This window comes from Colias eurytheme, chromosome 6 (assembly GCF_061535395.1).
Source record: "Colias eurytheme isolate Ceu_HAF_F1 chromosome 6, ilColEury1 Martin Lab GWU primary, whole genome shotgun sequence".
Taxonomy (NCBI): Eukaryota; Metazoa; Arthropoda; class Insecta; order Lepidoptera; family Pieridae; genus Colias; species Colias eurytheme.
Genome location: NC_142985.1, coordinates 9,883,111 through 9,906,739, shown reverse-complemented (window position 1 = coordinate 9,906,739; position 23,629 = coordinate 9,883,111). Strand labels below are relative to the sequence as shown.

The window sequence follows — 23,629 nt, the reverse complement described above, 5'->3', positions numbered from 1 at the left end:
TACTATTAATGAAAGTTTGTTAGGTAGGAAGTAGTGCACGTTACTTAAACCTAATATTGAAATTGAACTAAGAAAGCTCGAATATTCTTATATTTATATGCTACCATATACTGTTCCTGATTCAAAGATAGCCGATAGATACTACCCAACCAGCAAAGATGTCCTATAACAATAACTTACATCCCTAAAAAGCTTTTTAAATGACGTATAACAGTGTCGCGGTGACAAGCTTGTTGTATAATAGCGTTTAATGAGATGATTTTGCTCTATAATCATACACAGCAAATTTGTCCCATAACAAGGTGATGTAAACGTTTATATCACTATTTTATACGGCGTTTATAGAGCAGCTCTTATCCAGATTTTGGTACAGCAATAACAGGACGATATTATCACATAACAGCGCTGGTGGTCTCTTTTTTACAGCAAATTAGTGCAATAAACGATTCTAGGGTAACCTTTATAGTCCCATGCCTATAGAGGCGTAAAAAAATCTACAATAGGACAATTTAGTGTTGTAATGGTTTTCCTTATTACTATTATAGCACTGTGAATCTTCATGGTTGCTGAAACTCCATAATAGAGCAATTAGGTGATATATCCGAGTTTTATATCACTTCTTTGTAACCTAATTGAATTATATTAGTGTTTTTCTGCCCATTATAACGCAGTGGTTTAATAGCTGAGTGGTCAGAGTTATAGGACTGATTTACTGTATAAAAGAGTTAATAACTCTGTTATGTAACAAAAACGGCGTATTAATGTAGTAAAATGCGACACTTACGAGAGATATACGGCCTATAAGAGAGTTTTTTTCACTTTAAAACAACAAAAACCGGCCATATTGTCAGCACCGTCTCGTAAATAATTGAAGGGTTCTATTTAATAATCATGGATTGAATGAATTGAAAAAAATCGCAGCTTCAGTAACGATTGACACCAGACAAATTCAAGGTGAGGCTTCGAATACGGACAATGATTCCGTACAATCTGTTACATCCTATGAACAGAACCAAGTTAACAGCCGTCATGTGGTTTGTGATAATTCAGAAGCAGACCATTCAGACACTAGTGTTTTGCTTGACACTTCGGGATTGGAATCTAAAAATCGGAATTTACACTAGAAAATACAAAATAAAACATGTTATGGGTTTTCTATTTACATCAGGGAACCCTACTAATTTAATCCAGTATATGGCATGACAGTTGTCAAAACTATGTTCGTTTGCGGACGTATAATAGCCACGGAGTTGCTATTTGGCATCCTATACAGCAATTTGGTGTAAAATTAGTTTTTTAATTACTTAAAACTCAATAATTCGAGGGGGGCATGAAAAAAACAGCGTAATTATGCATATAATCTATCAGTAAAATTTCATTCACAAGTCAGTTTACGTATCTAACATAATTAACAGTGTAACAAAAATTAATACTCGACACCACGATGATGGTTCCTATAGTCATTTACTCGTATTATCAATTGGTACACGATTTACCATTTTGTATTATAATTATAGCGTCGCAGTGACTTGTACATCGCAACTTCGTGCTACAAAAGATTTGCGGTTACTCTTAAAACACAACTTCGCGCTGTAACAGCATCGCGGTTCCTTTTATATCACTACTTTGCTCTATAACAGCATCGCGATTCTATAAGTGTACTCTTCTATAGGTCCAATTGGCATCTGAGTTGCTGCTACAGCAACACAATACCATCAAATGGCTTTATAACTGCGCCACTTTGGGGTTTATACAACGTTCTTATCACCCTTATAGAACTACCAGTTAGCACCTCTGAAACGTTCTTATCCCTTCTATAGAGCAACGATTTGTTGGTTGGGTAATTTAGAAAAGATAGCCGCAAAAATACTAATTTAGAAAACTTTCATCAATAAAAAGCTATACTGTTCTTGAGTGACGTATATTTTTTAGTTTTAGCCCAGTTCAGGCAGGCAAAACGTGGGCGAGCGGCTAGTATTACATCCACATTATGCAGAGTTAATACCCTTATCTCAGGACAAGGAGATTATTAGAAGCGTTAACAGGGCGGCGACGGAATACTGAGATCGGAGGCGTAAGTCAATTACTTCATACGATTACGACCTTATAAGGTTTTTAACTTTTTAGTGACATCAGATTGGGTTATGTAACATTAATTTAATCTAGTGGTTACTGTTTATGGATCAGATAATGGATGTAACAGCTTGGAGGAGCGTGTTGATGTATCTACCTCCCGTGTAGTTACGTCGGTGTAAATTTTATTGCAATTTACGATTAGTCATTATGTCTGAAAATCTTTATTTCGAATTCGAAATGTTACCGCTAAGGGATATTATTAAATTTAACGTTTTAGCATTATTTCATAAAATAAAACTTATCTGTTTTCATGTATTGTCTGTACCTATTGATTTTTTTAAATAAATATTATTAGATACATTGTCACGGGCGATGTCTGCTTTTAAAATATTTATGTTATTTGATTGTAATTCCTTAGAAATACAAACATCAACCAAATTTTTAAATTCATAAATATTACGATATCTTATTTAGAGTCTAGAAATATCTTCTACAACTCTACTTGAAATATTTCAGAAAATTAATATATTCTATTTGGTTAAATAAACTTAAATTCTTCGAACCTAATATCTCAAATAAGTAATTCAATGTATATTAGACATCGATTACTTATGTTTTGAATAAAACAAGCTTCTGCTCTTAGCTCTTAATAGGACCTTGTGTATAAATGAAAACATGAATTAAACAGTTGCCAAGTTCCCAAGAGAAATGTCGTCAGCCATTCATAAAATTGTTATGTATATACACGATGTATGTTAACGTCATAACCAGCTCTACCCGTTACAGTGAACATTTTATGCCCCTTAAAATTTAATTACACCTCAATTTGTTTAAATAAATGTATATTTAATAGGTAACAGACCACGCTTTGATGTTATCTGTGATAAATTGTAAAGCTTCACAACTTTCAAGGGCTTTTCTTTGCTATCAGAGCTTTGATGATTAATTAATTGTTAATTATAATTTTTAGCTCCAAATAAGCAATTAAAATGTATATTTGTTGTTGAGTTCGAATGTACTTACCTACTGCTTCTATATTTTTCATGTGTTGAACAATAAAGCTATTAAGAGACATTTCATGAGCGAAAATTATAACAATTACATTTCACTTAATTGTACTTAAAAAAATTGTGTCTAAAAACAACTCACAATTTAAATAATTCACATGTGTATCGCTCTTGGAGAGAACAGACAATCTAGTTCTAGGCACAGTTAGTTTATAGCATGTGTTATATTTTTTGCAGCGTAAAAATCTAGTGCATACATTATACCCAAATAGACAAACATATTTTGGTATTTGTCTAACAGTTCGAGGTGTATAGCATCGGTTCGGGATCGGAGTGAAGAACGAAAGCTAGCGTGCGACCTACTTCGCTCCCGTTCAATGCGAAGCGCTGCCCGCCCAGAATAGACGTAGCACGTGCGTCAGCCGTGAATAACGTGGCCCGCGGCTCGCCTGAACCCGCCGCGGGCAGTTTCGTCCCCGAAACCGCGCAACTTCACAACTAATCCTAACTTACCGAACCGCGTTGTGATACCCTGTGACAACTTTTACCTTAGTGTCTTCTATTTACGCACGTTTCTACTTACGATATTTATAAACTCGTGTTACAAGTAAATATTTATACATGTTTCGCTATCGTAGTGGCCTTGTTCGTTATCTCGCACCGGTGAAAGCTCTACCTGTAATAGTCGGTGTAACTTTTAGATTATATTTTTCAATGTTATCGTCGGTCCTTGTGGGTTGTAGTGTGAAGTAATCATGTGCCTTATTGGATAGTTTTGTTTGTTGTGCGTCGAGTGATAGTTTTACGTCGCGTGAGTCATCGCCTGAAAGATGGAACGTAAATACCTGTTAATTATCACTCTAGTATTGTTACTAGAGCCGATTCCCGCTTGGAAATCAGATACGTATGTTTGTTTTAAACTATTTTGTAATTGTTTGGATTAAAAATCTTATTTTATGAAAAAAAAAATATATTTTATGATCGAAATGAATGTTTAATAATGAATTATTATTATTATTAAATGTTATATTTATATTATGGGTATTTAAATAAACCACTCGAAAATAGTTTTCAGAATCAATTCAATTACATCATTATGTTTCGTAATTATGAGCTTTTTACAACTTGCTTTTATATTAAAGCATTTTTTTAACTTAAAACTTGATGATTTCATTCATTTTTGTTCGATTGGGTAGTACATCTATACTAATATTATAAAGAGGAAAAGTTTGTAAGTATGTATGTAAGTATGTATGTATGTATGTATGGTTTTCACGCAAAAACTACTGGACCGATTTCAAAAATTCTTTCACCATTAGAAAGCTGCATCTTTACTGAGCAACATAGGCTATATTGCATTTTCAAAAAAATTAGAGATCCTTACCAAAAATGCAATAATGTAACCCAAGGTGTAAAAAAATCCTCAATAAAACTTCTGTCATCGCGTGCGCTGCGGAATCTATTGAAGATAGAACAAAAAAATGTTCTACAGTATTATAGAATGGATCAATATCTACAAGAAAGTCCGCGATACCATATGTCCATCTTCAGTAGTTATGTTACTACAACAACTTTTTTACGTTTTCAAAGTAAATAGAAGTGCCGACAGTAATCAAACCATGTTATCCATACACATATATTAATCCTTATCCCATTAAATGATGTTTTATTATAGACTGTTTCAATACCAGCAAAATACTTTTTAAATGAAAAGAATTGGATATTCCATTCAAAAGATATAACGAATTTAAAAGTGTCAATCTACAGAAAATAGTAGGTATACTGTTCGAGCAGGCCGTAGTGCGGGGGTCACGGAGGAATTCTACCAATATGCGTCTTGACGGAACACAGTGGGGTTTTGGTCGGTAGGAATCCGACATAACCCACGGCCCCTCCCCTGGAGGCCGTGGGTATCTATGAAAGATTTCCCCACTAAAACAAAAAAAAAAAGGCCGTAGTGCGGGACGGGGTAAAGGTGATTTTCATGTCCGATCTATAGTAGACTTTTCACTGTAAAGATATCGCTATCTATGCGGGTGAAACCGCAGGGCATTGCTAGTATTACATAAATCTTTGTTTTGTGTCGGTTTCGAAATAGTGATAGCTGAATAAAGCTTCAATAAGAGCTTTACTTTATACCTTCGATTCAATTTATTAATTTCCGTACAAACGGATATAGGTATCTATATTATAAATGACTTTTATGTATATAAAAACGTATTTCTTTAAAGAAATTGAAAACTTTAATCGAAATTTTCATTAGATTTTCTTCCCAAACTTAAATACGATTTTTATGAGGCTGAAAATTAATTAAATGTTCTTTAACTACTTACTGGGTATTTTGCCACAATACAAAACGAAGGACCAGCTTTTCAGTCAAGACTTTCGATTAAATAAATCGCACTCAAAAGGTTCCTCCGTTCAGGCGTTATAATCGCAGATGTAACATATGTGATTATAAATATTACCTCTTCAGGATGTAACAAATGCAGGGTATTTTTTTGATTTTGCAATGAAATAGGTTAACGGTTTACAAACAATAAAGCAAAAGTTACAAAGATAGAAGAAAGTATGAAAAGAAAGTGACAAGTATCTAAATAAAAGAAAACGTTTTAACAAAGCGATCCCAGTTTTATTTATCACTAAAGAAGTAAGTATATTTCCATGTACCGTTTGTTTCAGTGTAAAAGAATGGGCTCGAACGCTGGGCGACGAAATGTGGCGACTAAGTGAATCTCTCACGAAATCGGATCAAATCAGGATTGTAAGTTTCAAGTGCTTTTGCTCAATAGTCTGTTATTGAGTTACGTTTCGGATAACAAGCCTCGTCTATAGAGCCTTTGTTTTGTCTATTAGGTTTGATATTGAATTTTCGGTTGAAATTATTATAATAGTTGTATTTGGATGTATTACCCCTCGTTTTCACCAAGAAACAAGTTAAATACTAGTTTGATACAAAACTTGTAGAATACTTTTCAAAACATAATTATTTATTTTACACATGTATTGAGACTGTCTCAAACATTCTTTCGTTCACACTTTGTAGCCAACAAGTATTTATACAAGTATAAAACACATTTGCGTTTACACTGAAGTCTGTGACATGGTAGAACTTGTCTGATCCATTGATAGCGTTCTCACCTACAAAACACAGTCGTGGTTTAGACTTTAGATAAGTATTGTTTATTTTATTGCAATTTCTGTATAATACTAGTAACAAACAAGTTTTAAACTTTATCCATGTTTGTTGGATAAAGTTTTCAACATACATACATATCACAAATTTTTTTTTTTAGAAATTATAAAAGTAGGTACGACTGAATTTGTCTCGAATTCTACAAGTATTGCTACAACAAAAACAAGAGATCATAAACATGTAGGCAACTTAGATCAGGCAACTAGAAGTTTTCAACCAACAAGTTTCATATAAGTTATCCTACATGTATCAAATTTTGTATACAACATGTTTTACACATGTCTATGAGAAACGAAAACATTGCATCAAATTTGTAAAATACATGTATTATACTCTGGTGAAAACGAGGGGTTATAGCGACAACTTTTATAAAATCGATTATATACGAATGACAATTAAAAGCTTCTTTAAGCTTTCATTTAGGTTTAAAGACGTTGTACTCGTAAAGACATATCCGTAGAGATTTCATAGAGTGAATTCACTTAAAATTACAATATTAATATATTAAAAGTTTATTTCAGAAATATAAACAAATGAACGCAAGTGTCAAGAAAAAAGATGGAAAGCAAATATTGGAATCATCTTTGAGATCTGTGAGCACGATGTTGATGAGGAAAATTAATGCTGTTAAGGTAATTTGAATAAATAACTAACAAACTATACTTTTATCGATAAATAAATAATAAATTACAAGATTTTTCTTGCTATGTTGCAAAGAAAGCGTATAAAAGCTCTATAGAGATGAAAAGATCGAGGTACCTACTTCAATTCAATTGGTCCTTTATAAGGCTTCATAATTTCTTAATCAAAAGTCTCAAATGAGAGGAAAAAAGATTCCCTGTTTCATTATTCTGTGAGATTTATTATTTTTAAATTGATCACAAAGAAAGAAAATAATTATGTTAATCAATATGATTGTCTAGCGGACATTTTTTCTTATTGGAAAGATGAATAATATTTGAATAAAATTTTATGTTAACAATATTTAAATTTAATTACTCGATTCCGTTTTCATTGTCCTGAAAATTTCAAAGATTTGTGAAAATCTGTTTGATATTAATCTGGTAGATATATTTTTATCTAACGATAAAGAGCAAACAATGTGTAATTAGTACAATATATTATACAAACATTTTTTGTATAATTCTTTTTATTTGGTACCGTAATTTCTAAAGATTTATGAAGAACTATTTCTTAATAAAATTAATGACAAGAAACTTTAACAATCGGATCGATACGATTGTCCTGCGGGCACTTATCAAAATTACCAGACTTTATAAGTAAATAATATTTCATTTTAAGAGAATAAGTCAAAGCGACCTTGAACCTATTTTTGTTTACAGTAAAATACAAACAATAATTACATCTTATACGTATCTACATAATTATAAGATATCTATATAAATGATAGAGACGCAACTTTATGCATTCAATCATTTGTATAATTAATTTAATAACTTGATTAATGCATGAACGATGTATATCTTCATAAATATTATAATGGTGAATAATTTTCAGTGCATCCATGCGACAGCGGAGCGCTTAGCTTCCGAGTTTAATTTCACGGAAGAGAAGAACGACTCCTATAGTTTCTGTTCCTCAAAATATTCCGACTTTATGTACGAAGACGGGTCTGAACTAGTTCGACAAGACGAAGGCCCTGAATTCGCTAAGAATAAATCACATTTCATGAACATAACTCTGGAAAAGGATTCGCATTTCTATGATATTAGTGTGAATACTAATATGAGCTGTATTCACGTTCCTACCAATATCTATTATAAAGGTATATTTATTGAATTACATATTGAATACAGCTATTCTTTGATACTAATACTGTTATCAATTTTCAGAAAAGGATGCCCTAAACGCGATTCTCTGGTCTAGGTCTCTCAACGAAATATTTATTAAGAACTACAATTCCGATCCATCATTAGTTTGGCAATACTTCGGCAGCTCCCATGGCATACTCCGGTTTTACCCGGGAATGCCTTGGAATATGAAAGAAGTGGATACATACGATTGTCGTGTCAAATCTTGGTATATAGAAGCGGCTACATGTTCCAAAGATGTTATAATTTTGTTCGACGTATCTGGTTCTATGACTGGCTTCAAGAATTATGTAGCAAGAAGAACGTTGGAGTCCCTGTTGGCTACATTATCCAACAACGATTATGTCAACGTATATACATTTAAAGCGAATACTTCAGAAGTAGTTTCCTGCTTCGTGGGTTTGGTTCAAGCTACGCCGGAAAATTTATCAACGATAAGCGACACGCTAGAGCCCACGGACAACGGTAAAAAACACAAAGTGCCCTTGGAGGGAAACGCGAACCTCACTGAAGCTTATAAAAGGGCTTTTACGACATTAAAAGAGGTAATACTGAGTTTTCTTCAACGCTTTTACATTCCGAGGTTCTCGGAAAATGTCTTATGAAGTATTTTTTATAAGAAAATATCTACTTGACTCTTTTTTTTTGTTCACGTTGAATTGTTAACGTAGATTGTTTTTCAGAAATAAGTTATCATTTTGAATTTTAATTAAAGAAAATTTCAATGTAAAAAAACATGCTTAAAAATAAATCAAACTTATACCTATATATATATATATATATATATATATATATATATATATATATATATATATATATATATATATATATATATATATATATATATGAAATAACGCATAGGCTCCATCAGTGAATTTTTGTTTGAGAAAAAATAATAAGGGATGCACGTAAAAATATGTGAAAAATACCATGAACGCGGGCGATTTCGCGGGCAAGGACAAGAATAAAATTAATATATATTTCTCATTCGCCCACATGAGGTTTCTCGCAATTTCAACGTTCCACAGACCGATGTAGTCAAGACAAGTTTTGTACTCACATATTTTTTGCTCATAGGCTTATAGTCCAGGATCCTTCGCCCATTTTTGCAAGTGATTACTATCAAGCTAATTCAGTAAAGTAATAAATATATGAGAACCATCAACTCAAACATTTTATCCTTGTTACCTCTGTTAGCTACCACAATCAAGAGTTTTGTACATGAAATTATTGGGTGTCTCATCAAAATAAAGCTATCCATGGAAAATTAGCTTGATAGTAATCAAGTGCAAAAATGGGCGATGGATCCTGAACTATTAGGCTAATCACATTTTTTAACGCTCTAAAAATAACGTATTATTTCTTAGTTACCATTTTATTCAATAATCAACTTAATTCTTTTTTAATATTTGCTCACCCAATCAATGGCTAGAATGTATTAGCCACATAATATTGTAATTAAAACATCTAAAATTTGTAACTACATTCTTGCAAATAAATATAATTTGAATTTGAATATTATATTATTAAAGTGAAACTTTTATTACATCGTCTCAAACTTTTTGGTCTGTGTAGCGCATGTCGCGTGTATCGCGGCTGCCGAGTAGGTATACCTACTCGGCGGCCGACCGTCACGCGACATGCGCTACACAAAGCAGTGTTCGGAACCGTTCGAACAGTTTCACTTTTACCGTGGTTTCATAAAACCACACAACATTTTTTTTAATATGAATGTAATGTGTATATCGTTAAAATATTGCTTACGCTTTTTTATTTCATTTAAGCTTTCTAGCAATGTAAACACAAAAGTTAGTCGTAAGAATAATTCTAAACGGTTTTTTGTGAATATATTTATTTATACACATTTAACTTAATTATTTTTACTATTATGGATGCCACACAAAAATATTGATAATAATTGTTGATAAAGTAAAATATGTCAAATACAGTCGGAAATATAAAAATTGCCTGTAGTATTTTGAAATGTTGGTGGTATTTTAATGGAAAAATAATGTAAAAAATCATTATTACTTAATCGTAACAACGGATAAGAATCTTATTTTTTGATGAATGAATATCTACATTCTACCTACCTATATAAATAGTACATTACACATAATTATTTCCATTTAAAAAAGGTTGTTGTAGATTTTAATGATTGGCTTTAATTATAGAAAACGTTTAGGATGTCTACGAATATACGAAACGATGGGCGTTCCCTAATTAATTAATTTTGTTATAACAATCGTGAAATCGTAGCCGGGTAATTTTCGATTCAATGAACCTTGATGCTCATCTTGTAATAAAGCAAATTATAGAACTAATTAACGTTATATTTCAATAGACAAGCAGGTAGAGTTAGATTTTCAATTTAATGTTTGGAGCATTTAATAAATTTCACAAAATTCTAGTTTCCTAGTATTTAAAATACACTATACTGGTATCTTTAATTAAAAAAAATCTAAAAATAGTCGACAATAGTTTCTTAATATTACCATCAACGTTTATTCCTTTAAACTATTTCATCTGGCGCAAATACGTTATTGCTCTTATGTGGTTATAGAGGCGGCAACACTGCAACGTTAGCAATTCCCAAGGCTGCAATCAGCTGGTAATGTTGATTACCGACTATGTCCCCGGCAACCTGACCGAGGTGTTCGAAGAGTACAACAGGGAGGTAGTGGGAGGGAAGACCTATATCCCCGTACGGGTGTTTACTTACCTCATCGGGAAGGAGGTCACCAATGTGCGGGAAATCCAGTGGATGGCCTGTTTGAATCGAGGTAATTGCTTGTGTGCATTCGTGGTAGAATGATTACGATTTTCAATTGAAATAGTTATGAGTTGAATATGTGTTGTAAAAGCTTTTATGCTTGAGTATAGTAAATCTACTAATGTCATATAGGAGAAATATTTGATTGTTTAACTCATAAACTATTAGAACGGCGTTGAATCGCTTTTAATGCCTCTTTATTTTCAGTATTAAGTACCAGCGCGAGCTATTTAAGTTAATGTCAATTAAAGACCCATACGCATACACATTAACGTTTATATTCTTCTTAACGATGTAATTTCACAAGCTAATGAAAACAAACGTATACTTTGCAAAACAAATTGTCTTTCTTAAGTCGTTTCTGAAAGAGGTAATTTTATACTTAAATATTATTTAATATACAACAAGAGCTTACATTACAGAAACATAAAACTTATTGCCGGGGGCAATTATGAAATGAAATAAGCTCTGTGGGCCGTGGAAGCATTGTTACAATAATATTTTCATGCCAAACTAGAATATAGAAGAAAGACTTGTTTTGTTTGTTTATTATGATTTTTAATAATCATTAGGTCGATTGTAATTTTGTTTAAGAACAAATCTACTTTTCGGGTTATCTTGTACATAGTTAAAGGGTCGTAAAGCACATATCACGCCACCATTGTTACTGTTGTTTATAAGCAGTGGTTAACATCAGGTAACTCGCCTACCTCATTGCTTGTTCTTAAAGAAACTATGCAATATAAAAAAAATAGGTACACAAGTAACATATTTTATCGGTATAGGATTCTTCGTGCACATCCACTCCGTAGAGGAGGTACAGCAGCAAGTGCTAAAGTACATCAACGTGATAGCGCGGCCGATGATCCTCGCGGGGGACGAGCCGCCCCCCACATGGACACACGCCAATATCGACTATACGGTAGGTAACCGTGACCGTGGATTGTAGGGATCAATTATAGATGTATTTGTAATCATGACCATGTATTACTGTTTTGTAGGGTATTTTTTAAGCTATTGCATAGCTTCTATCGCGGGCCTTGAGCGCGGGGACCGAATCGAGAAATTCCGTAACTAAAAAACCTCACGCTCCCTACTCCGACGGGCTCGGGGGTGTGGCTTGAAGGCATGCTATGCAATAGCTTTACCGCGGCAGTCCCCGAGTGCCACACGTCTTTTTATTTTGTATCTCTTCTTAACGAACTTTCGTAGCGCTGTAGCTTTCATATTTTCCCTCCACCTGGAGTCTGGACACACGCCAATATCGACTATACAGTATACGGTATGTAACCGTGACCACATTGAGTTGTTATTATTGTGGAGGATTGGTTTTGTAACTGTTCTTTAGAAACATTAACGTTTCGTAGCGTTTGCGTAAGCTTTCGTAGCTTATGCGAAAAGTCATATCCTTTAAATTTAATATTTGGTACTAGCGGTCCGCCCCGGCTTCGCCCGTGGCACATATTTACGTTTTCTCTACATAAGAACCATTCTCGTACTTCAATGAATATAATAGAAAAGAATAATCGAAATCGGTTCAGCCATTCACACGTGATGCCGTGACAACGCGAAACGGGTGCAGACCCGCCGCCTTTTTAATTTTTATAGCTCCCGCCGCGCAGCGCGTCGAACGCGGCAACTGATACACAAAAATAATCCTTATGGCATGATTCTGTATTCACGCGCGATGACTTATAACGTATTTCATGTATAACTTTGGTGTTTCTACACCGATTTACATGATTCTTTTACTATAACCTGCCCAGGAGTATGAAGAATAATTGTGCCAAATTTAGTTAAAATCCGTCGGGTAGTTTTTGTTTCTATAACGAATATACAGACAGACAGACAGACAGACAGACAGACAGACAGACAGACAAAAATTTTACTGATTGCATTTTTGGCATCAGTAGCGATCCCTTATCACCCCTTCATAGTTTTTTTTTAAATATATTTCATGTACAGAATTGGCCTCTCTACAGATTTATTATAAGTATAGATTTCCTAAAAATATAATTTTGTTCTTGATGTAATGCTAGAGGAAATTTCTGAAAACTCTTTTGAATTTTTATAACATAGATGTCAATATGTTTGAATTTATTTTCATGAATTAAGGTCTAAGGACTATACACATAACTCAGGTGTATAGCCTTGCTAAAGCTTAGGAACATCACTGTTTAATTGCACATAATACTTATCTAACAAAATTACTTTTTTATGTGTGTAAAAGAGGAAATTATGGCAGATAATAAATGACTTTACAGCGCTGTTCATTCATAGCTTTTCTCAACAGTGGTTTAAACGTAATTCAGGTTTAAATTGTAGCTCCGAGACAAGCCTCATTTGCATAATGACTTGTGAAAATGACAATAGAATACTGCAAATACTTTATATTTAAAACGAACGATCTCTTTATTGTTTGTGATCTAATAAATACTTAGAATAAAAATAGCAAAAAGAAAAGTTAAACAGTTCGGCTTGTTTTTAATATTGTTTTATTCTGATACTTTTCAAATTAATATTATACATATTTATATTAAATTTAGTGAATTAAATGTCTATTACAAAGATAATATTACGTTTAAAAAACTTATTATTCTAATTATACATAATCTTTAAAACCTTTCTAATAAAACCCGTCAGTATAAGCCTGAGTCTGTTTATAAACGAATGAGATTAAGACTATTCTTAGTACCTACTTGAAAACGTATTAAGAAAGTAGGGCTAATCTGTTATTTCATCTATCATAACTTCTGACAAGTGCTCAAAATATAACAATAAATCAATCGGAACGATACAAGTAAATATAAGATTTATATAGTTAGTATTTTTCCTGTGTATTTACGCATAGTAAAACAAATATACATAAGTAGTTCAATCATCGAGCCACAAAAGATCAATACTTGCGTTCGACTTTATGTGAAAGCTGCACGCGATGTAACTTACACAATTATTCTTGAGTCTGAAAAATATAACTGAAATTATTCGTTATTGTAGTTCATAAACTAGAAATGCCAAGTGTATGAAAACGAAATTGTTTTGTTTTATGGAATTCAATTGCTATTTTTATGACTTGGACATAAGTTATTATATTTAGGTAGGTATTTACTGAACTAATAAAAAATTGATTATATCTCATGGGAATTAAAAATCATTCAGAAATTATTATACGAATGTTTATAATTAATTTTGTTTTAACAGAGAACTGTCAAATGGGACGTGAGTCGGGATGTATCAACGGTGAGTACAAACTTTTAATTTTGTTACTGGAGCAGAAATGTTATGACTTTAAGTATTATTAAAATGAAGTATTATTGTCTATCGCAGAAATATTTATTTTAAATATAAAAAATGAAAAACATTTAAGTTTATTATGCCCGAAGGGCCTCCAGACTAAATGTTTTAACAATAAAATATTTTCAAACAACGTTAATTTCAGCTGTCTTGTTATTATGTAGAAAGTCCCCTCGGGACTTCATCTCAACATATAATTACGATATATAGGAAAAATATTAGCGGCATTGTGCGACGATATTGGATTCCTTTTGAAATAGATTTTCACCCGTTTACCCTGAATGATATTTTCTCGCTACCCACATACTTAAAAGGGACCAATATTTATATAACATCAACAACATTAATACGATTTGAAAATACGGGGAGTTTTACGCAAATTGCTTTTCTGTGTATGCATATTTTCAGAATATTTTTGCAGTTATAGCCATAATATTTTTAATTCTTTAATTTAATAATCTTTTGTTTCACTGGATGCCAGAAATCTATGAGATCTCATAGTAAGGTCGAATCTCTATTCCCTTTGAAGTAGTGCAAATCAATATACATTCATTGAACACTCTACCTTTGAAGCTTTGAAATCATACTTATGAAAGTTGACGCGGGCTGTTTATTGGGACATCAAATATTGACTTGAAATGTTTTTTATTTATGGCTTTTGGATTGCCTTTTATATTTATCGTCAAATAAATGTTATTTGTAGGTAAACAGAAATTTAAGTGCTTGTACCTTTTAAGATATTAAGGCTTTGTCAGACAGGACGCGTACTTAGCGCGCGTCAGAGCGTTAAGTTGACGCCGCGATATGACGCTAAGATGTGTTCTACTACCATCGTAGAATACCGTCAAACAGAGCGCCCGCGCTAGCAGTACGCAACCCTGTGTCGCGGCGTTAGGACGCTTTAACGTCGGGTGTTGTATTTTTTTACAAATTTTATTTTAGCGTCGGAGTTAATAGGCGTAAAATAATAATAAAATACTGCATAATGACCGAAAATTTGATAGAATTGGTTAGAAAATATCCATGCTTATATAATACGAAGGATAGTTCATATAAACTATAAAGATATATCAATGAAGCCAAAATTGTGGGCACAAATCGGAGAAGAAATTAATGAAACTGGTAAGTAAAAAATTCTTCCGACTCCGGAGTTAATATCGCTGTACCTTGTTTTGTTCGTAAGTAATAATTATGTAAACAACATGCAGCTTTAATAATATCAATTGCTGTGTCCTAACGCGCGCTAAAGCGTTCTGTTTGACGAAGCCTCGCGCGACGTTAAAACAGGACGCTGTAGCGCTACTACGCAGCGCTAAAATACGCGTCCTATCTGACAAAGCCTTTATAGTCAATCATATATTTACAACCGCCTTCAAAAAAGGAGGAGTTTCTCAACTAACAATGTGTATAATGATTATTTTTTTATTTGAAAGCTGGTTCTTCCCTTGTGGATTCATTTAAGTTTGATGCATTTGAAAGTGAATTGAAATTTAATTTTGAATAAAATCTTAAAGAATTAGGTCTATTGATTTCATTTGTAAATAAGTGCGTTAATACTTCATAGCCCGATGAGGACAAATTGGTGACGTCAGTGGCGATTCCAGCTTTCGATTACAATTATAACGAAAACCACAATGATGCGAGATTGCTCGGAGTGGCCGGAACCGACGTGCCCATCGACAGCATTGCTAAGTTGGCTCAACCGCATCAGGTATTTGTTCATATGTGTTTATATAAATTGCACAATAAACACAAAGTTTATTCAACAAACACATAAATAAAGAAATGAAAAGATACATTACCATTAATTATACAGTACTGAAAGAAAGTTTTATCAGAAGTAACACAGAGTGAGCAATTTTCCAAAAAATCCTATAAACATAATAAGTTACAATATTTATCATACGTACAGTATAAAATGTGATAAGTCTATGTAATAGAACAACTACGAGCTACGACAAATTTCATGGGTCTTTTACGAAAAATCTACTTTTAAATTTATAAAAATTTACTTTTAATCAAAATATATCAATTTCATTTTCCCTAATAAGCCACTTGAATATCAATGTTTTCAATGTCTTTTATGGCTTTTATTTTGTATACTTTTAATATTAGGTACTCAATAAATTTAACGATATATCAACAAGTTTCCCAACGTCTGTTGCTAGCTGATGTTCTTCGAATAACTCGATGCAACTATAGGATGTAATGGCTTGAGATCAAAGATAGACCACGCTTTCAGACTTCGTGCTGGAAATATCCATATAAGACTCTTCACAAGAGCCGTAACAAAGCGTTCTTTGTGAATAGTGAACTGCTTGAGAATAGAGAAATGTTCTTCTTGAGAAAATGTGAAAATAAAGAGCGTGTGTGCCTCGGCACACGTGTGAGAAGTGAAACTTCTTTGGCAAGATTCAAAGATACCTAACTCGTCGCCTTACTCCATGACGTGACGGTATTGCCATGACGCGACCTTGATATTTTACTCTCAACGCGCCTGAAGAAGTTTCACTTCATAAATCTTCATATATATTTAATTTCAGCTCGGCGTGAACGGGTACTCGTTCATAGTGAGCAATAATGGATACCTCCTCTTACATCCACTTTTGATAACCACGGTAAGTATAGTTTAAGTGTTCCTATTTATATTCCTTTCAGGAATGTAAATGACAGGCGTGTGTATAAGCACTTTTAATCTGAATGTTATTCAAATATAAATCTTATTTTATTTGTATTCAAGATCGAATTTTTCATTTAGTCAGAATTTAGGAACCACAGTGTAAGCCATATTATTTTAACAATGCGGTAAATATCGTTGATACATTTTGTCTCTTTGTGTTTTATTAACGATGTCATTATTTAGTAATGAAGGTAATTTACTTCTTTACAACGTATTACAAATTTATAATGCATACTTTAAAGGCTACAGAAGGCTGAAAAGTTCGTAACATTCTGGACGTTATCGAGTTTGCTTAATATTATCAATTGTTTCAAAATTGAGTTTGCAAGTTATGAATTTCCTCAGATAAATGGTGAACTACAAGAGAACTATAATAGCGTAGATTTCGTAGAAGTGGAACAAGTAGACGATGGTAAAGGTCCTCGGGAACTTGGAGATCAAATCAAGGAACTGAGAGTTAATCTAGTCGACGGTACTGATGGAAACATGACTAATGTGAAAGTTCTATTCCATTATGATAATATGAGGTACGTATTAATTAGGAAAATCATTTGGATATCGTTGAATTAATAATGTACGAGACAATCCCATTGAATTTTTATCACAATTAGGAAACGGCTTACTTAATATTTCAGCTGAAGTTTGTTTTAAAAACTACCTAGTAAAATATGAAATATACGTTTTGCTTTTACAAATATGTATTCATAAAATTGGGGTATATCTTCTTATATATAAAAATGAATCGCAAAATGTGTTGGTAAGCGCATAACTCAAGAACGGCTGAACCGATTTCGATAATTCTTTTTTTATTATATTCCTTGAAGTACGAGGATGGTTTTTATGTAGAGAAAACGTAAATATGTACCACGGGCGAAGCCGGGGCGGACCGCTAGTTCAAAATAATTTTTAGAAAATATAACAAAAAGAAAAGGTTTGGAATTGGGCTTTGAATAACTTTACCAAACAATCTTTTTAGTATTGCTCAGATCTAAAGAGAAGTTGACTATAACCCTTTGTGAGCTGTTCAAATATTTACAAGACGATTCTGCAAACCTTAATAACTTACCCGACCAGGAGCTATAAGCAATATGTACTTGTCAATCATAGGTGTTTCTTTCAATGTATATTTATGTAAATTCGTGTTTACGTTAAATAAATTTTGTTTTATCAGTGAGCAAGTACGCAATTAATAGATATTATTGGATAATGACGTCCATGAATCAACGTTATTTTTTTATTTTAAAATTCAAATTCAAATTACATTTATTTGCAAGAATGTAGTTATAAAAATAGGTGTTATTATTACAATGTTATAGCGCTAATACATTCTACACACTTTCTGGGTGTGCAAATATTTAAATGGAAATAAGTTAAATTACACTAATTCTTCGCGTCACAAATTGTTAAACGTCACTAATTCTTCCTTGTCACAAATTCCGCAATGTAACTATATAATAAGTTCTTGAATGTCATAAAATTGTTTCTCCATTAACCATTATCGTCATAAAATCTACTTAAATTAAAACAACCATAACTATTATACATTTTCATTCCCCTGTTCCTCTAACCAAATAAATTTTCAGGCGTATAGCGCGCGTGAAACACGATTATTTCTTCAATAAATTGGAAGGGACGCCATTTTCCATGGGTATATCTTTGCCAATGGGCTACGGAGACACAGAACTAATGTTGAAGGATAATCCGCTAGAAGCGAAACAGGGGCAAGAGCTTACGGGAGTTAATGTTACGAGTTACTTTAATTTCACGTATCGTGTTCATCCTGATTGGTAAGTATTCTATTAATTATGATAAAATGTATGTACTTTTGTGATTTAAACATAATGTAATCAATTACCAAAAACAATTGATCCAAGTTTTGCAAAACGAAAAATAAAACGTTAAAGGGAAGTAAATTGATGCACTCGTACATATTTGATATGCTGTAAAAGTTGGTAAAATATTGAAAGTGGCCTCATTTAAAAAATCTATTATGTTGTTTGTTTCAAACTTCAAAAAAATTTAGCCCATTTTTTGCACGAAAGAGCTTCAACATAATATGAGACTTATTATAATATTTATGGAAATTTGAACGACAACAATATACCTACATAAATTCTCTAAATAATGGAAAATATCTAATTTCAGGGTGTACTGTAAATATCATTATTTGGAAGGACATGAGTCAGAGAACGCTGAGGTGGAAATTTTCAAATTTCTCGTTAATCTTTCAAAGAATAAAATTGACATTACGAAGAAGCAATATGGAGAAGAATCACAGGATATTCCATTCAGTGTTGAAAGTGAGTGATAGTTGTTAATCTATTTTTGTAATTTCGGCTTTCCGACGACTGATTGACTTATTAAAAAAAAATGTATGCGTGTCCTAGAGTACACACGTAAGAAGTGAAACTTCTTTATGACCTTAAAAATGTCACGAGTATGGCGTAACGCAAAAATGTCACGCGTACGGCGTAACGCAAAAATGTCACGCGTACGGCGTAACGTAACGCAAAAATGTTACACTAAATTTTTGTCCAACCCCGATAAAGAAGTTTCACTTCAAAAAACATCTGAGTATATAATATAATTAAACAATTTGAATCACGCTTACAATGTTAAATTGAATGTGGATAGAAATAAAATAGATTGTTATAAGATAGTCGAAAATATACTCAATACATTAATTTTAAATATGAGACCTTGACAAACATTTTTTGAACATTAATAGATTATTTATTAAAAATTAACAACTATTTTTTTCAGCACACTGCGGAACAACACCGCTCGGCAAAGACGACTACTATTGCAACGAAGATCTAGTAAAGCAACTAGTATTTGACGCTAAACTCTCAACTCCATACTTCAGAGATTGGCGCGCGACTGACGAAGAGCGGGAATTGGCGCGCAAATATAGCGTCAGTGTGAGGTTTATAGCGACATCTAGCGGATTGACTAGATGGCATTATATCTTTGATGATGAGAAAAATGAAAAAGTCAACGAACAGGGGATTAGGGAAAAGGATTATGATGGGAAGTAAGTAGTAGGTTCGGATAAGGTAAATTTAGTCTCGTAGTTTGGGGAATGACGAAGAGCGGGAATTGGCGCGCAAATATAGCGTCAGTGTGAGGTTTATAGCGACATCTAGCGGATTGACTAGATGGCATTATATCTTTGATGATGAGAAAAATGAAAAAGGTCAACGAACAGGGGATAAGGGAAAAGGATTATGATGGGAAGTAAGTAGTAGGTTCGGATAAGGTAAATTTAGTCTCGTAGTTTGGGGAATGACGAAGAGCGGGAATTGGCGCGCAAATATAGCGTCAGTGTGAGGTTTATAGCGACATCTAGCGGCTTAACTAGGTGGAAATATATCTTTGATGACGAGAAAAATGAAAAGGTTAATGAACAGGGGATTAGGGAAAAGGATTATGATAGGAAGTAAGTTATATTACATTAAGCTTCTCACATTATGGCAAATTTTGTTTGGCAAGTAAATATACTTTGGGAGAAATCTACCAAAATTAGCGCCATCTAGGAAACGAGGCAAAGGCAACTGAAGATAGTTTGATGTTCTGTTATGACTATACTGCAGGAAGAGTTTCAAAATGTTTTATATAGTGATGAAAAATTGTTCAATACATATAGACAAACTTGCAATGTGTCAAGAACAGAAAAATCAAGAGAATTTCTTGTAGAACATTATTCAAGGGTTTTTTTCTTTTCACAGAGTATTCGGAGACCAATACCACAACGCCATAGAAGAAACCTGGTACAAAGCGGCCGTACTCCAACACATGATAAGCAAAGAATCTCTAGTAATTGCTACACCATTACCCATTCTCGATACAACTATATCTTCTAGACCTTCTATAAGGAACGAAGAAGATGATATCACTATAACTGCTAGTTACGCCATTTTCTATAAAGATGGCAATTCTGAAACTCCCGCTGGCGTTGTTGGATTCCAGTTTTTGTATTCAAATTTTTATGAAATATTCCAGAATATCACGAATAAGGACGGTGATGTAAGTAAACATTGTTGATATTATATTATTTACTTCATTAAATGAAATGTTATGTACAAGAAGACGTATCATGTTTATGGGTTATCATTACCTATACCTACCCTATTATTCAAATAACTTTAATAATTGATAAAAATTTAAGCATTTATTAATATGCTTCCGTGATATCTTTAAAAACTTCTGTAGGCATATTTTTGTCGATGATAGTCCGCATTGGATTTAATTTTAAATAAATAAATCTGTTGATGGAATATATTGAAGTAAAATTTGTATTAAAGTCCACTGTATAATAATTTTACACTTATATTCCTTTACAATACTCGATATTTATGACATATAAAAAATAAAACGCTTCTTCCAGGAACTAGCATGCGACAAAGATGGCAATTACGATTGCTACCTCATCGACAGTTCCGGCTACATAGTTGTTCTGGTCGAAGAAACAGATTCCAAGCACAATGTTGGGGATTTCTTCGGTCTCGTCAACCCTTATGTGTTACAGTCGTTTATTGACAAGAATATATTTGAGTATGTCGAAGTTTTTAATTATCAAGCGCTGTGTCCATTGTCGGTTTTGAGTGTTCAGAATAGCGCGTGGTCCTTTGATTCGGTATGTATTTCTAAAATTATATGAAAGATTTTCTAAATTTATTTTGTATTCATAACCTTCGACATAGTTTATTTTAAGAAGCTCTGGTTATAAATTAACTGCTCGAAAATATTTAATTTTTAAAATATAGCATCTCCAAATTATCTACAGATACTGATGCAAAATAATAATAATTTATAATAGCTTTCAATCAATTAGTAACCAGCTGGAATTTTGAATCTCTACAAGCGGGTCCCCACATTGCGAAGCAATACGAAGCAGCTCTGTCAGTGTGGAGACTAGAGGTGGTAAACAGGTAAAGACGTCTTTACCTGTTGTAAAAAAAAGTGGAAGCCATCTCCAAACTGATCGAACTGCTCACTCTGTGGGGACCCGCCTGTTGACACACGGAACATAAATGAGATGCCATTATAATTTACTATTTTTTCACTAATAAACTAAAATATGAAATAATTGAAATAAGATTTCGAATGGTCTAAAGGCTTTATATTTTTCAGGTGTTTGGTCTAATGTCGAATTTAATGAAATGGTTGTTCACTGAAGCCTTCCTTATTCTTTTTGACTTCGCAAATTGGAAAGATAGTGTGTATGCAGCTACTATCGAACCATTCGGTAAGATAATTCTATATTTTATTATACCGTTTTTAATAACTAAAGCTGCTCAAACTGGAATAAAATAAGTTTTGAAGTGAACTTCTTTAGGTGCGTTGAGAATAAAATACCAAGGTCGCGTCATGGCAATACCGTCACGTCATGTAGTAGGGCGAACATTTTGGTATCTTTGAATTATGTCAAAGAAGTTTCACTTCTGACAAGTGTGCTCGGCACACACCCACCTTTTAATTTTTAAAATATGTTACCCTATCCATTATTAATTGTATCAACTACAAATTCACTAAACTTAACACATTTTTTACAGTCAGTGACGAAGAAACAACAACCGCGTACCCAGAGCTAAAAGAAAACAAATCAAACCCAACACCAGAAGACAAACACTTCTTCTCTTGCGACCACAGCATTAAACTATACATCTTAAACCAATCCTATTTCCTTAACTCCATGATACTTTCCCCCGTAGTAAATGAAGAAGAAGCAACAGATTGTAGTCCTCCATACTGGGCTACTTTAGTACCCAAAACGAATTTGTTACTGGTCGTAGTAGAAAAAGGTCCCTTTATGTTTGGCAGTAATTGCACGATACCACCAAATACAATTCCCATAGCAACTAGAGATTCTACTACGAGTAGGGAACCTTGCCATAAGCTGGATTTGGGAAGATTGCCGAGACGGAGACTGGAGGGATGCTATACGTATCATGATAAGGTAGGGTTTGAAGGTTAAAAAAATATTGCATCAAAAATTTTAATCAGAATAAATGTTTAAAAACTGAAATGCTATACATAACATTTGATCTTCAAAAACGGCACACTGTCGAACATACGATTAGACGTCATAGTAAGAAGTCATGATATCGTGAGCGAAAAACAGACAACTGATGTAAAATTTGTTAAATTAGCCACATATCGACGTGCCACTCCCTGAGCGCTAAAAACCTATCTTCTTATAATACTTATTGCCTACGATCATGACATGTATTAATTATTTACCACACATTTCCATCCTCCTTGAAAATTAAAAATAATGCTTGGGATCTAATATTTTGTTCTGATAGGTCCTGTCCTTAATCGTTCTTTGTCATAAAAGTAATCTTAATTTTAACGAAAATTCCTTAAACTCACAAAGACTTAGATAGATAGGTATAAGATTTAATATCTATGTTAATAATGTATAATATTTTTCCAGGAAAGAAACATAACAGCGTGCGGAATGGGCAGCCTCGCAAAAGCAAACACCATCCTCTTATTAGCGATTGCACTGATGTCTTTACTACGCTCAAACATTATCACGTGATATTTAACATCGACAAATTGGTACTAAATATATTTTGTACCTTTCTTATTTTCACAATAAAATATATTTATTGTAAGCGTTTGTTTTATTTAAAATAATAAATATGAATATCGAGTATGTCTTAGTAACCCAAATTCTGACCTTGACCTAGTGAAGTAACGCATCGACTGTCCCTATTGGACACAAGTACCTGCATTTATATGTACCCACATAGATAGTACAAT

General features: G+C 33.1%; 1 protein-coding gene across 1 annotated transcript; it reads left to right on the top strand.

Moving 5' to 3' along the window:
* The first annotated feature begins 3,485 nt into the window (after window positions 1–3,485).
* Window positions 3,486–23,459, top strand: Ca-Ma2d (Ca[2+] channel Muscle-specific alpha2/delta subunit). Its single transcript, XM_090103080.1, has 19 exons — window positions 3,486–3,987; window positions 5,766–5,847; window positions 6,801–6,911; window positions 7,798–8,065; window positions 8,133–8,656; window positions 10,675–10,894; window positions 11,670–11,806; window positions 14,086–14,124; window positions 15,743–15,889; window positions 16,722–16,796; window positions 17,204–17,385; window positions 18,442–18,645; window positions 19,004–19,158; window positions 19,622–19,892; window positions 20,587–20,884; window positions 21,246–21,494; window positions 21,992–22,106; window positions 22,414–22,817; window positions 23,298–23,459. The coding sequence occupies exons 1-19, from the start codon at window positions 3,914–3,916 to the stop codon at window positions 23,403–23,405; spliced, it is 3,663 nt and encodes a 1,220-aa protein (XP_089959206.1). The 5' UTR covers window positions 3,486–3,913; the 3' UTR covers window positions 23,406–23,459.
* The last annotated feature ends 170 nt before the right edge of the window (window positions 23,460–23,629 follow it).